At 40.6% G+C, this 16,548-nt stretch overlaps 1 protein-coding gene across 1 annotated transcript in view; it reads right to left on the bottom strand.

Moving 5' to 3' along the window:
• Positions 1–1,833: 1,833 nt before the first annotated feature.
• The window catches only part of LOC124716753 (zinc finger protein 775-like), a 42,651-nt gene continuing 27,936 nt past the window's right edge, over positions 1,834–16,548 (bottom strand). The window contains exon 6 of the mRNA XM_047243296.1: positions 1,834–3,570. Coding sequence (XP_047099252.1) covers positions 3,325–3,570 — 246 coding nt within the window. The 3' untranslated portion in view covers positions 1,834–3,324. The remainder of the gene's footprint in view (positions 3,571–16,548) is intronic.

Below are 16,548 nucleotides of genomic sequence, written 5' to 3'. Positions count from 1 at the left end.
CAGATGTAACAGACATGACCAACATTTGGGCTAATATTGTTGAAGTACAGTATGGATAGCATCAAACAGTGAAGTACGTTCTCATTTAGTAAGCATTCTTGACTCTGCACGTACGATGGTATGGGAGAACCAGTTCCACTCCTTCCCGCATGTGAGGCACTTCTGACAACACCATCGTCAACAGAATGTATAACTCAATCTTCTTTCCTTTCACAGCACCCGACAAAGCTGAATGGCTACATTGTCAAAATACTGTGCAGGGAAAGGGAATTCTTGATCTGGCAGTGCACCTCAGAATACATCTTTCAGCACCATTTTGTTCAGTAATTAGTTATTGTTACCTAAAGGCTTGTATCCTATTACATTCAGAGGGAGGAAGTATATAGCAGTTACGTGGGAGATCATGTTGCATTGACAGTTATCTCATTCAGAAAATAATTTAAACACACAACTCTCACAACATGTAACAAGTTTCTGCATATGTGTCAGAAAATAACTGCACATCAGTTAGGCTTATACTCTCACAAAACATCTGAACAATTTTCTACTTCTCCCGCAATGCATCTCACATTACTTTCAAACATACAATGCATTTCTCATTTAGTTCTTCATCTTTAGGACATCCCTGGGACAGTGCGAAATTCTTGAGCAACACTGATTTTAAACTACGTTCAGGTGCATTTTCTTTATTTATTTTTATTTATCAGGTTCCGTGAGATCACATGAGCCAAAGCTATTTGGTCATGAAATGAATCAGTAGATAGTTCACAGTGTGCAGAATAGGATTGTGCCACAAGCAAACATTTCAACTTAGATTTGGGGTTTATCTTTCAATGTTTTTGTTTCCTCTGGAAGCCTACTGCAAATGAAACCTGTCGAACAGTGCACACCTTTCTGCACAATGCTTAAGGAATGCTGTTTGTATGTGTATTGTTTTACTGTTTAGTTTTCACTACATCAATGTTGTAGTTTCTTCTGAATGAGTCAGTGCTGTTGACAATAATCCCATGATGAAAATATATGTACAGAGATGGTAGACTTAGAATTCTGAGTTACCTGGACAACGGCTTTCACAAAGTTTGTGAATTAACACTGCAGATCAGTCTGACCACTCTTTTCTGAGCTAAGTGCACAGATCTGCCACACAATACAACACCATACAAGGGAACAGTGTGAAAGCAAGCAAAGTGAGCAAGCCTTCACGTTTCAGCGCCAGGCACAGTGTAGATTATTCTTATATGGAAGATACCAGCAATCAGCTTCTCCACATCATCTTGAACATGATATTCCCAAGAAAGCTATCCATCTAACCTCTAAGAATTTAAAATGGTTGACTTTATGGACACTTTCACCACCTTAAACACTAAAATTTCACTTTTACATGAGTTCCATTTCAGAAACTTGCAAGTTGGTTCATAAGTTCATAGTGTTTTTGTTTTGGCTGTTGGTATTCCAGTTGCTATGGGTTTATTTATAAATTGTCATTTTTTATTTGTGGTACACTGTTGCTATTTGAGTTAACATATTGTCATTTGGAGATAGTGAGTGAAGCTGTGGATGCTAGAATATGGAGTGCCAAGTGGAGAAATCTGAATATTTCAGACATATTCTTCTGTTTGAGTTCAACAGGGGTTTGACAGCAGTGGAACAGCTAGAAACATTTGCACTGTGTATAGGCATAATGCCATTGGAAGGAGCATGGCAAGAAACCATTTTTCTCTTGTGAGGAGGATCATTTTGACATTACTGACTCTCCATGCTCAGGAAGAGCTTCAGGGTTTGTTCAAGATCATTAATAAATGCATTAATCCACAATGATCCGTGTCAGTGTACTCGATAAACGTCAAATGTGACGAACTGCGGTCATTCCAGTATTGTGTGACATTTCCATGCAAAAGAGAAGGTTCAAAAATTGGGTGTATGGGTACCACATGCTCTAAGCCAAAATCACAAAAATCAGCAGGTGGTCGGTCATATGTGTATCTCTGTTTGCTCATCATCAGCTACCTCATGCACAGTACTGGCCATTCCTAACCTGTATCATTACTGGTGATGAGAAAATTGTGTCCTTTTGCTAACATAAGGAAAAGAAAGGAGCAACTCTCCATATGAAGACCTGTATCCACAAAAGTTAATGTTATGCATCTGGTGGAACAGTGACGGTGTGGTGTACTACAAACTGCTTCCCTGAGGTGTAACCATCACTGCTGGCATTTACTGCAAAGACCTGAGACATCTTGCAAACACAATCCAAGGAAGTAATAAAGCAGTTAGGTTGGGAAGTCATTCCACACAAATCTTATTCATCTGACCTCGCATCCTCAGACTATCACCTCCATTCTCTATCAAACACCTTCAAGGAATTTCCTTACTGGATGAAAATGCTCTCTGAACATGGCTCAATGAATTCTTCGCCTCAAAATCACATGATTTCTACAATTTTGGAATCGAAAAGTTTCCCCATCTTTGGCAGATTGTTGTAAATAGTGAAGAAGAATATATTACTGATGACTAAATTCCTGTTACGTGTATTTGTTTGTTTATTAAAATTATGGAAAAATACCACAAAATTATGCACCAACCCAATATATGAACTGCATTTTGCCACTTTTAAGTGCTAATCTGTTCTCTGAAAACCACATGCCGATGTTACCAATTATCCTGTTAGTCAGCTCATTTGCATTCCATTCCAAGTCTTTCCCAATAGCCCTTATGTCACTGTGAAGAGAACAACTGTAGCCAGCCACTGTCGCTGAGTCGTTCTAGGCGCTTTAGTCCGGAACCATGCTGCTGCTACAGTCTCAGGTTCGAATTCTGCCTCGGGCATGGATGTGTGTGATGTCCTTAGGTTAGTTAGGTTTAAGTGGTACTAAGTCTAGGGGACTGATGACCTCAGATGTTAAGTCCCTTAGGGCTTAGAGCCATTTGAAACATTTTGAACAACTGTAGCAGACCATTGACGTATTTCAAGAAAAGCATTGCACATTATACAGTAATTTCATTTAACTAGTAACTTCCCGATACTTGGCATCAAATCGAGAACAGAAATATAAAGAATTATATGTACCACAATAATGACAGCTAACCTGCTCCCGTGTTCTCAGTCAGTACACTTATAATGGATGCTAATTGCCATTGCTACTTAAACAAGCCTCCTTTTACTGCCCCCAAAAAGCCAGGTACAGCTAGGCCGCATTTTAAAAAAAGAACTCATTCTTGCCTACAGCCAGAAGATATACAGCTACAAGACGTGAACTGTTCCTGTGCACAGACCACGTGTTCCACATTAGAAGTGAACCATTACATTTGCTGACTGGCACTTATTCACGTTCCAAACACACCGACCAGAATCTGCTCTTCCATGTGCTCCTTCATGTGGTTGTGGAGCCTTATCTTCCATGTATACTGACGAGTGCAGAATGGGCACTTGTGTTTCTCCTTGTGGAAGTGCTTTGTATGATTGCTGAGTGATGACTCTGATCCAAAGTGTGACTTGCATATTGTGCACGGAAATGGCTTGAAGGTATTCATGCGCATATGAACGTCGTAATACTGCTCTTCGGAGAAAACCTGAAAATGTGTGAATAATACATTACACGTGTGACAAAAAAATGAGAGCATGCAAATGAGAGTACAGATAAATGTCTTGTGCACATCTAATCACATAATGTAATTTAACATAAATGACTCAATTGCAAGTAAAGAAACTGTCCAACATGGATACTAATTGACCATCTGATGCCTGTACATGCACCATCAGAAACATTGCATTTATAATGTACTGTGTGAAGTAAGAAAGCAATATTATGATAATAATAATTATTATTAGATAATTAATGTATAACAATCTGGTTCATGACATAACATATTTTTCATATTATATGTAAATAAAAATGTTATAAAGCAGCAGCAGAACACCCGCGTAAAAGACAGTTGTAGTTGGTGTGTTTTTGGAGCCGGTAGCTCCTTTTTCGGGCAGCAGGGTTGAAGTGGAAGGAAGAGGACTGAAGGAAAAGGACTGGAGAGGTCTAGGAAAAGGGGAAGATTTCGGGAAAGTCACCCAGAACCGTGGGTCAGGGGAGACTTGCCGTACGGGATGAGAAGGAAAACTGATTCGGTCTGCCTTCTGCGAACACAATTTCTCTCAGTGTTTTCCAGCTCTGACAGGCGTGATTGCCGGAGATTTTAATAAACTGAGTGGAGGGCCCCGAGCATTATTTAAATTTAAACCTCCATCCCCGTTTAATAGGTTTTCTGACATCTTTATTTCAATAGACTCCTTAATTATGCTGCCCCAGAAACTTGGCATTTGCAGCACAATACTATCTCACCATACTTCATTTTATGATTATATTTGAGGCTGTGCTTGGTAACAGCTGACTTGCCCAGTTGCTTTAGTCAGGTCTGTCACTCTCTTTCCTCGTGTCTCCCCTTGAGTCTTCTGAGAGTCTGACCAATGTAAGACACAAAACATTTGCATGGAATGTGATACACACCTCACTTTTTATCATAGCTGAAGGGAGCAAAATAAACTGAACAAAAGCGATATTTGGCTTCTCTTCCACGGTCTCAGCCTCAACCTCTCACTCAAGCATTCTTGACTTTGACTGCATAGCCCATTCAATTTAATGATCTGAGTACTCATTCATTCAGAACACCATTCCTAGGTATTGTCATTCTCTGGCAGGGCTTTCCTTGTCTGGAAGTGTTTGAACTTTATGGACAAGAGTCTTTAGCACAGAATTTTCTTTGTGACACATGATGTGATGGCTCAAGGTGTGGAAATAGAGATCAGTGTATGAAACTCTGCAAAGTCATAATAGTGTTCTGTGTAGCTGTGAGTACAGTATTGTGGTTCCATAACCTAGGTAGCAAGGGATTTCTCACTACGAGATCTCGATAAAAAGATATGAGACATTACAGCGTGTACAGGTACATTTAGAAAGTCATTTTTCTGGTTCTCAGTACAAAAATAGACTAGCAAAGAAAACATAATATTAGTACAATGTATCCTCCACTATGCACAGTACAGTGGCTTGCGGACTATTTCTACATTTACACAGACTGTCATAAAATGCGATGGGATGCATATATGTAGGTTTCACAAAATACATCCATGGCCCTTTAAAATAACTGACAAATGATAGTAGTACACTCTTTTGAAATGTGTAATGGAAAGCAATTGTAAATGCAATGAAAACACAACACTTGTTAAAACAACAAACATCGCTATGTTAGATATGTATGCTCAACCACACAGATGATGGTAGTAGATGAAATCAAAAGAATAATGGAGGTACTAATATGAACACTGTGACCTAACTAACACAAACACTGACAAAGGGATCTGCCTGTTCTTCTTTTAACTAACATGTTGATGAAAGGTAGTTGGCCCTCTTTTCAAGTTCCATCATGAATTTTATATTACAATGGAAACAGTTTAAATATTTCAGGAACTCTTGAAGCTTTTCTGCTCCACATGCCCATATCACAAACATGTCTTTTACTTACTGACAAAAATACACTGGTTTTAACTTGGAGGATTCTAGTGCCTTTGTTTCAGTGTTCCTACCCAGTGTCACACCATCGGTTTCTTCGTAATATTTTCCAGTGAGCAGGAAATAAGAAGATATCAGAGCTAAAAAGTTCTGTGAGACAATCATCTAACTTTTCTTTGACTTTTTTATAAGGAATCTGAAAGTGAAGTCTCGAAACTGATCATAATATCTGCATCCCGGAGCCACAATTGAATGTGGCTATGTACAAAGGCAGTGGAACTGTGAATGCGGAGTTTGCACTTCCCCAAATATTTGCTGAAGATGCATTTCAGTATTTTGCTAGCTGGTATTATAAACTCGCATCAGCTGAAGAAGACGGCTGGGCCACATGTCAAAATATTGTGCAGAAAATGCAAACTACAAATCAGCAGAACACAGGGAAGCTCATTATAAATGCTCTAATTTTATAAGCTATTATAATAATGATGTATGATCCAGTGATAGGAAATTTCTTTTTTTTTGTACTTTTTCAAAAGAAGACTAATATTCTATAGTAAGAGTAATAGTTCCCACAATATTATGAGATTATTTAAAGTGAAAGAGAAAACCATATCAAATCAGTGGAAAGCAGTGAAGTTAATTGTAATGAATCTTCTAATAATGTACAGTTATTATTTGATTGTTATGAAAATATAAATGTATATGTGGCAGAGGCCATGGAGGGTCATTTCTGCATAGAGTAATTGGATAACCAGGCTGTGTGATTTTGTCTTGTCCCATACTTTACTAAATCAAAGTTTACACTTAAGTGTCAAGTTATTCAACTGCAAAACCTGGACCATTATTTGCTCCTGCTGAAATAAGTATTAGAGTTTGCAATTTTAGAATTTAATATGTCTTTATCACTAGTACCATGAGGTACTGTGTTATTGGTAAATTATAATAAAACCATGTCAGCTTTTTATAGTAAAGACTGATTCCTGATGTGTGAAAAAGATCTTAAGTGCTAACATCAACACCTTTTGTAATGAACTGTTTTTAGATGGAGACAGCAAGCCAAATAGTATGTGTGTTTCATTATCACCACTGGTGTTTTATATTTCAATAAAACAAAATGCATTTTGTAAGTATTAAAATTCATGGAGAAGAAATAAAAACTTTGAGGTTCGCCGATGACATTGTAATTCTGTCAGAGACAGCAAAGGACTTGGAAGAGCAGTTGAATGGAATGGACAGTGTCTTGAAAGGAGGATATAAGATGAACATCAACAAAAGCAAAACAAGGATAATGGAATGTAGTCTAATTAAGTCGGGTGATGCTGAGGGAATTAGATTAGGAAATGAGACACTTAAAGTAGTAAAGGAGTTTTGCTATTTGGGGAGCAAAATAACTGATGATGGTCGAAGTAGAGAGGATATAAAATGTAGACTGGCAATGGCAAGGAAAGCATTTCTGAAGAAGAGAAATTTGTTGACATTGAGTATAGATTTAAGTGTCAGGAAGTAATTTCTGAAAGTATTTGCATGGAGTGTAGCCATGTATGGAAGTGAAACATGGACGATAAATAGTTTGGACAAGAAGAGAATAGAAGCTTTCGAAATGTGGTGCTACAGAAGAATGCTGAAGATTAGATGGGTACATCACATAACTAATGAGGAAGTATTGAATAGGATTGGGGAGAAGAGAAGTTTGTGGCACAACTTGGCCAGAAGAAGGGATCGGTTGGTAGGACATGTTCTGAGGCATCAAGGGATCACCAATTTAGTATTGGAGGGCAGCGTGGAGGGTAAAAATCGTAGAGGGAGACCAAGAGATGAATACACTAAGCAGATTCAAAAGGATGTAGGTTGTAGTAGGTATTGTGAGATGAAGAAGCTCGCACAGGATAGAGTAGCGTGGAGAGCTGCATCAAACCAGTCTCAGGACTGAAGACCACAACAACAACAACAACAAAATGCATTTAGTGACAAAAGTATGCATTTACTTGGAGTCATAAGACAGATTTAAAATACCTTTACTGATATCAGAAATAAACTCCAAAAAAAAAAAAAGCGGACCTCTTGAAAGAAGTGTATAAGGTGGGAAAGAATTGCGTAAACCAACACTGCAGATGACTGCCAATAAAATGTTCCTTATTGCTGATTATTACCCACTGTGTTATATCTATTATTTTACAGGTATTTTGTGATTTTTCCTTCAAGAAATATATGAGTACATAGCATACAAACCACTAGTGCCTGACACAATTTTCTTCTTCTTATTGTCCATACTTTCTAACATATAAACTACTTCTGAAGTGCTGAAATGTACTAGAACAAATAAAATGTCTATAAAACGCCACACTATGAAACGTATTTGCAGTAAGACAGTCGCAATTCCTGAAATCCATCGCACATGGCCTCTGGCATGCTGAGAAGCACTGCAGTCCTGGGGTCCATAACCATGAAAACACATTGCATTACATCACACACGAACTCCATAACAGATAACCACAGAAACGGCCTACAGTCTTGACTTGTCAGGGAAATCTACTCTCGTGGTCAGCTATTCGCAAGACACAGATAACATGTTAATGAAATGAGACCATGGTGATCAATCTGTGCAACAGATAACTTGTTCGAATACTCTGAGAATCAATAATAATGAGAATAGGTAGCAACTTACTGTACAGATGATTGCTGAGCCGCAAACAGACACATAGAAAAGACAGTCACACTCTCTCAATTTAATTTTCAGCCACAGATTTTGTCAGAAAACACAGAGCACACACACATTCACACAATCACTCAGACTCAACTCATGCACACATGACTGCCATCTCCAGCTACTGTGTCTACAGTCTCTGAGAATCAGATCCAAACAAACCACTCCTCGTGCCTCCCTGCCTCTCGTCGACAGCTGCTAGGCTCGCATCAAGAAGTGGTGGCAGCACTGACTCCAAGCTGAGAGGAGTGGGAAGAAGGATAGGAGAAGTGGTAATGAGAGAGTAGGGAAGTGCACACGCATTCAGCTGCATCCAGCCAGTGACGATGCACAACACCTTAGTAAACAAATCATTTCATTTATGGAGACAAAAATGAGAGTTTCCAGTGTTTTTTTTTTTTTTTCAAATTTCCCTGATTTTCCTGACATGTTAGATATTCCCTGATTTCCAGAACCTGTGGCAACCCTGCCTTATTTGTGCACTAATTGTATGCTTGGTGAAAAAAAATAAAAAATAAAATAAAAAATAAAAAAAAGTGGAAAATTATTTGGAATTGTTATTGGTGAAATTCATGTAGTGTATCTCTCAATTCATAATCAATTGCAAGTGCCAGTTTTCGGAAATGTCATCCATTATATTGTCACAAAATTATTGCCAGTGAAATCTTCAGCAATGATGTTTCCTTTCCCGAGTGATATTCATACGAAGAAATCTCACTGTGGCAAACCTGACCTTATGTGATGCTCTTGGTGTTCGCAGTTTCTATGTTTCGAATGTTATATAATCGGTATTACCCATCCACATAAGAATAAAATATAAGAATTAAGAATTGATATAAGATTTAAATAGAAAATTGTGAAAATTTATAAAAGGTTGTAAGCACTGAAAACACCATACACATATACCCACATCAAAAAAAGTTTTGCATCACCTTGATTCCCAGAGTTCCAGAATCTGTACATAAAATTGGAATAGAGATCAACAAAAACATCATTTCTGCCCCTTTTTATTGCTCATGAAAACCACACATTGCAAGTTGTACCACCATACAGCGAGACCTTCAGACGTGGTGGTTCATCTTGCTGTACATACCGGAACCTCTAATACCCAGTAGCACGTCCTCCTGCATCGATGCATGCCTGTATTATCATGGCATACTATCCACAAGCTCATCAAGGCACTGTTGGTCCAGATTGTCCTCTACAGCGATATGGCGTAGATCCCTCAGAGTGGTTGGTGGGTCACATTGTCTATAAGCAGCCCTTTTCAATCTATTCCAGGCATGTTCGATAGTATTCACGTCTGGAGAACACGCTGACCACTTTAGTCGAGAGATGTCATTATCCTGAAGGAAGTCATTCACGAGATGTGCATGATGGGGGTGTGAATTGTCATCCATGAAGACGGATGCCTCGCTAATATGTTGATGATATTGTTGCACTATCGGTTGGAAGATGGCATTCATGTATTGTGCGGCCGTTATGGCGTCTTCCATGACCACCAGTGGCGTATGTTGGCCCCACATAATGCCACCCCAAAAGAGCAGGGAACCTTCACCTTGCTGCACTCTTGGACAGTGTGTCTAAGGCGTTCAGCCTGACCACGTTGCCTCCAAACACATCTAAGACAATTGTCTGATTGAAGGCATATGTGACACTCATTGGTGAAGAGAATATGATGCCAATCCTGAGCGGTCCATTTGGCATGTTGATAGGTCCATCTGTACCGCACCGCATGGTGCCGTGGTGGCAAAGAAGGACCTCACCATGGACATTGAGAGCGAAGTTGGACATCACGCAGCCAACTGCTCACAGTTTGAGTCATAACATGATGTCCTGTGGCTGCACGAAAAGCATTATTCAACATGGAGATATTGCTGTCAGGGTTCCTACTAGCCATAATCCGTAGGTAGCGATCATCCACTGCAGTAGTAGCCCTTGGGCAGCCTGAGCGAGGCATGTCATCTCCGTATCTCCTCCATGTCCGAACAACATCACTTTGGTTCACTGCGAAATGCCTGGGCACTTCCCTTGTTAAGAGCCCTTTCTGGCACAAAGTAACAATGCAGATGTGATCGAACCGTGGTATTGACCGTCTAGGCACGGTTGAACTACAGACAACAGAGCCATGTATCTCCGTCCTGGTGGAATGACTGAAACTGACCGGCTGTTGGATTCCCTCCGTCTAATAGGTGCTGCTCATGAATGGTTGTTTACATCTTTAGGCAGGTTTAGCGACATCTCAGAACAGTCAAAGCGATTGTGTTTATGATGCAATATCCACAGTGAAAGTCCATCTTCAGGGGTTCTGTGAACTGGGTTGATGCAAAACTTTTTTTGATGTGTGTATTATACAATAGGTGTATGACACTTATTGCGAAGTTCAGTGGTAATTTTACAATTAATATAATGTCCTTGTATTCCCTAACTTGATAAGAAACATTCTGGTAGTAACCTTCTATGGACATGGGTAGATAAATGAAAAATAGGAAATAAAGTAAAAAGGGAATAATGAGGTTTCAAACACAGAATGAAAAACTGGAAGTTTACAATGCTAGCCACTATGCTACCAGTTGGAATAGGGCAGAACCTACTGCATGTTGAAAGGCATTAAAATTACAACAAGAACTTTGATGGTTGTTTACTCAGAAACGGTTGAGTATCTATGGACAAGCCGAAGACACTTGTTTGCTTATTTTGACTCCTGAGCAAAGTTTCTGGGAAATCAGGTTATGGCACCTGCTGTGTTCTCCTCATAAGTAAATATGCTACCTGCCATCTTTGCTTCACTCGGTGTACAGTACACAATCCAAACAAACTTCAGACCGTTAATAAGGTAGTGCCACGGATTTCCCAAAGGTCATATGTAAAGTGTATCCATGGCTCTTTAACTGACATAAATTCAGCTGATTATAATAATATAATCCTCTGAAATGCGTAATGGAAAGTATAATGCAAATGTGATGACAACACAATTATTGTTAAAACAAATCACATCAGAATAATATGTGCGGTTTCAACCACAGATGACAGTAGAAGATGAAATTGCAAGAATAAAAGAAGTGCATACAGATACTTGGGTGTAACACTTTGTACAGATATGAAATGGAATGATCATGTACGTCCAGTAATGGGTAAAGCAGGTGGTAGACTTCGGTTTATGGGTAGGATACTGTGGAAGTGCAATCAGTCTACAAATCACTCTTGTAACCCATTCTAGAATGTTGCTCAAGTGTGTGGGATGCTTAGCAATTAGGACAAGGTGGTACATTAAACATACACAGAGAATGACAGCACGGATGGTCACAGGTTTGTTTGACGCTTGGGAGAGTGTCACAGAGATGCTGCCGAACCTGATCTGGCAGACTCCTGAAGATAGACATAAACTAACCCGAGAAAGTCTACAAATGAAGCTTCAAGAAACAGTTTTAAATGATGACTCCAGAAATATACTACAACCCCTAAGTATCACTCACATGGTGATCACGAGGACAAATTTAGAATAATTTCAGCATCCACAGAGGCATTCAAACAATCATTCTTCCAATGCTCCATACATGAATGGAGTGTGAAAATAACATGATAATCAGTACATTAGGGCACACCCTCTGCTATGCACTTCACACTGGTTTGCAGAGTATAGATGTAGATACTAACACAAGCAAAGGTTGTCAACAGAGTAATCCTTGCAGGCAATCTCAATGAAAGGATACACAAACCAAACACTAAAACAGAAGTGATCTTTGAAACCGTTGAAAGAGCAGTATCAACAAACCCAAGCTCAAAACCTACAAAGCACCTAATGGAACAAGCACAATAGACTTTGTATTGTTTAGAAACGAAGGCATAATAGCAATAACCAAAAGCACGTGGGACATTACCGGTAGCCCCAATAAGAAAACTGTTGAATTTAATTGGCCGTTACTGTTAACTATCCCAAGTAAAAGAGGATATCTGGCAAATTACACATAGGGAAGTTAAAGAAAGCCTAGGAAAACCAGAAAAAGCTACATGTTTAATACAGCTACAACAGCAAAGGAAGCAATGGAACTATGTACAACGACTCTGCAATCCTGTCAAACTCAAATAAAAGACAGGAAATCACAACCACAGTTTGATAACGAATGTTATAATGGCCAGCAGAAGATGCTGTTTGCACTACACCAAGCCAAAACCACTAGGCAACAATACGACCTGTCAGTATATGCCAGGCATAGGAGGTCATACAAAACACTAATAGAGAAGAGGAAGGTGGACCACACAGAAGAAGGTGCTAGACAATGAGCATAATATGCATAACCTCGAGCATGAAGAAACCGACTGTGAATACAGTACAACAGAAATAACAGAAAGTCACATCCCTCCAACAAGACAAGAAACACACCAATCGTTAACAAAGGCAAAAATCTTCAGGGCCAGACAACACATATATAGGACAGCTCAAAGAATATCACATGATGGAAGACTACTGGATAGAACTATTCAATAACTACTTGCGCAAAGGGAAAATTCCAGAGCAATAGATAACATCAACAATGAAAATTCTTTTCAATGGGAAAAGAGAAACCTGCAACCCAGATCCATACAGAGGATCAGCCCTGGAAAATACACCTTTCAAAATTTCATGGAAATATTCACCAGCAGGCTTCCTGCTGAAGTAGACGCACAAATACCAGAAAACCAAACTGGTAAGGGAATAAGCACACTACATGCAGTGAACTACGTAACACAGCAAGAATAATCACAGAAGAATAATCACTCAAAAACTCAGCTTGCTAATTGGTTACACACACCAAATAACAAAAGTACTTCCAGACAACCTCAGATACAACCACATCCCAATACCTTCAGTGTCACGATTAATGCACAGTCTGTGATAGATACATACCTTTGCCCAGCCCTCACAAGCTGCTCACATAATTATCAGGTAGCCACAACTTTTCCAAGATTGATTTGTCAGAAGCATACTGCCAGCTCCTGTCAGGTGATGCCACTAGGCCCCTCATCACTGTTCAGCATATACCAACATAAAACTTGCCTTTTGGTATCGCTAGCACATCTGCAATTTTTCAGCATCAGCTACCTCAGTGACATCACTGTGTCAGGTTCTTCCACAGAACAGCGCCTTAGCAACCTCCGATCACTGTTTTCTGTTTTTTTTTCAGCCATCAGTTGAGTATCTAGGTTTTGAGGTTTCCTGTACTGCAGTCAAGCTGTTGCATCACCCTGTTGACACAATCTCGGCTTTGCTGTGGCTGACCTCAGTTAATGAACTAAAGCTGTTTCTAGTTTAAGCTGCGTACTACCAAACGTTTTTACCAGATGCATACACTGTTGCTCGGACCCTGCACACACTTTTGTGTGAAAATGTGCCTTTTTCCTGGTCCCCAGCTGGTGACTGAGTGTTCACTTTGCTAAAATCTAAGCTTCAATTTGCCCCGTGTCTGGCCACTTTTCAGCTAGATCAGCACAGTCTCAGCATGGTCTTGGTACACAAACAAACTACAGCAAAATGACCTGTTGCTTAAGCTTCTAAGACCTTAAATCCCACTCAGCAGTGGCATTCTCAGATTGTAAAGGAGGCTTCAGCAATTGCGTTCGTCCTCATGAAATTTCACACTTTCTTGTATGGTTCTAAGTTCCATTTAATCAGAGGTCACAAGCCACTGGTTGCTCTTTTCAACACTACGGCTTCCGTGTTGGATGAGGTGACGCATAATTTGCAGCAGTGGGCTCTCCTCTTATCATTAACAGATCCTTTACTGGCCGACAGTGCAATATGCCAACACTGATGCCTTATCTTGGCTTCCGATCTGGCTGAATCTGGGTTCAATCAAGACGAGTTGCTTTGTTTCCATTTAGGTACTGAGAACCAGAATGTGGTTGATGGTTTTCCTATCACTAGTTCCACAACAGCAATGGTTGTCATTGCAAATCCTGTACTTAGTCAGGTCGTCTTGTCCTCTCTTTTGCGTAGCATGGTTGGCTAGGAAAACCCATGGGCCACGCATCGGGTTCCTTGCATAATTACTTCTCCCTCTAACCCCACCTTTAGTGTGTTTGATGGGGTTCTTTTGTTAGCTATGGAGGATGCTGCTCCCTGGCTTGTGATTCCTGCCTCCTTATGCCGTACTGTACAGCGGCTTCTGCACATCCGTCCCTTTCGCATCATAACTTTGGCCTGCGGGCATGTGTACTGCCCGAGCATAGACCGGGACATTGAATGGCTTATTGTGCTTGCATAACTGGGTTCAGCAATGAGCAGCCCTGAGAGTATCTTTTTTCCCCCCTGGCTGATGCCGCAGCACCTGTGAGAGCATCTATATGTTGATTTTGCTGGGCCCTTCCTAATTGGTATTGACTCATTACAGTGGACATCTATTCCCAATTTCCCTACATGGCACATTGCCTGTCCACACCCACTGTGACCACTATTTCGGCCCTGTCTAAGATTTTTACAATTGAGGGACTTCTGTATACTGCAGTTACCAATAATGGAACCCGGTCTGTTTCATGAGAATTTGCATCTTTTTGCCAGGATAGTGGTGTTTGCCATCTCACAGCTGCCCTGTTTCATCCTCAATCTAAGGGTGAGGCTGAAGGCATGGTTCGGATGTTTAAAACTCATGTGTGACTGTATGTATCCAGTAGGTCCCTTGAAGCTGTTTTAGACCTTTTTTTTTAGTTCGTACCATTTCACTCCAGTGGGGGGACAAGAACCCAGTGGAGCTGGACACTCCATAACCTGCTGTTCTCGACACAATGTCCGTTGGCACTGCCGGCTCTGCAACGTTTCTGGCTGGGTGCACCTGTCTGGGCTCATGGTTTCGGCTGCTGGCCTAACTAGTTTCCTGCTGCCATCGAGTGTCACTGCAGTCGGCACTCCTGATGGGCAGCTGTAGCATCAGTTCAAACACCTGTGGCCACACACCAGGGGGAGGGGGGGGGGGGGGCTGTTCCAGAGGGGCCATCACCTCCTGCGCACCCACCGATGCCTGTTCCTGTGTCACAGACAGTCTGGTTCACACTGCAGTAGGGGTCACTGCCTGGGGTTACTGCCTCTGCCCCCACTCTTTGACTGCCATCGCCAGTGCAGCCCCCGCTGCTCCTGACGCCACAGCAGCTGCCGCCCCCGATGCTGGATCCTATGTGGCGATTGTCTCCAACACTCCCAGTGACACCTCCAGTACCGTCTGCTGACCTTGACAAGGATGTCACTATGGAGATGCTGACCCTTGTCCTGCCCCACGGCCTCTCACGAGGGGGTGGGACAGAGTGCGAACCTGCCCCCTCATCACTTCTGCCGCCACCACAGCCACTGTTGTCGGGCGACAAAATGGACATCAGCTCTGTCATTGGTGTTTTCTGTAGCTTGTAATCTCAGAGCCTTGTGAGTTCAGTGCTTTTTCATCGTGCCAGAATTTTTTGGTACTAGTGCTTTTTCTGTACCATGTATTTTTTCTGCACCACATATTTTTGTGCCTTTTGTTTTTATGTATGTATGTATATATGTATGTATGTATGAAAGTATGTATGTATGTGGTTTTCCCACTACCTAGAAGGGAGGACTGATGTACCTTCACTCATGATGTGCAAGATTTCAGAGATCACACATCCATACAGTTCACATGCCCACCTATAGAGGCCACCTGAATCGGCCCCTGGTGCCCTCTAGTGAGCCGCCAAAGAAAAAGTATTATTTAAGTGATTGCAAATGAGTGCTCGACCTATACTGTAACCTGTATTACTGTTGTCCAGCCAATATGTTCAGCGCTACGCACAATCTGTACTTCACTGTATCTTACATGTTACACTGTACAGTACATGTTTCATAAATCTTGCTTGTTCTTGATAAAATCATGCTAGTTCTTGCTATAGCAGTGCGTATTTACATTAAAAATAAAATATGACTCATTACAGGAATTTGTACTTTCATTTGATAAAATGGAAGAAATTCAGCACTGACCACCAGTGTAGCATGTTCTCCGAGTGTGCAAATCCATCTGTTTTGACAGGTAATGATGAAAAACTCTGAATGGTTCTTGAATACCCTGACTATGGAGTTCTTTCTCAGAAATAAATGTCACATAAATACTTCAAACACTTTAATGTAGATAGCTGATGGACTTTTATCAATAAAATATATATCCACCACTGTCTCTATGTGCCACGTGAAACCATTCGGATACATTAATAAAATAAAAAATAATAAATAACCGAAGAAAAAGAAGAAGAAAGCAGTAGAAAAAGAAAGGAATTGGCTGGAGGCTTCTACAATGTATGTATGGTAGAGAATGAAAAAAAAAATGAGTAAGCAGAGTGACAAAGAAAGAGGTGCTGATGACC

Source organism: Schistocerca piceifrons, chromosome 9 (genome assembly GCF_021461385.2).
Source record: "Schistocerca piceifrons isolate TAMUIC-IGC-003096 chromosome 9, iqSchPice1.1, whole genome shotgun sequence".
In the NCBI taxonomy this organism is placed as follows: Eukaryota; Metazoa; Arthropoda; class Insecta; order Orthoptera; family Acrididae; genus Schistocerca; species Schistocerca piceifrons.
Note: the sequence above shows the minus strand (reverse complement) of the source record. Positions and strands in the feature narration are given on the sequence as shown.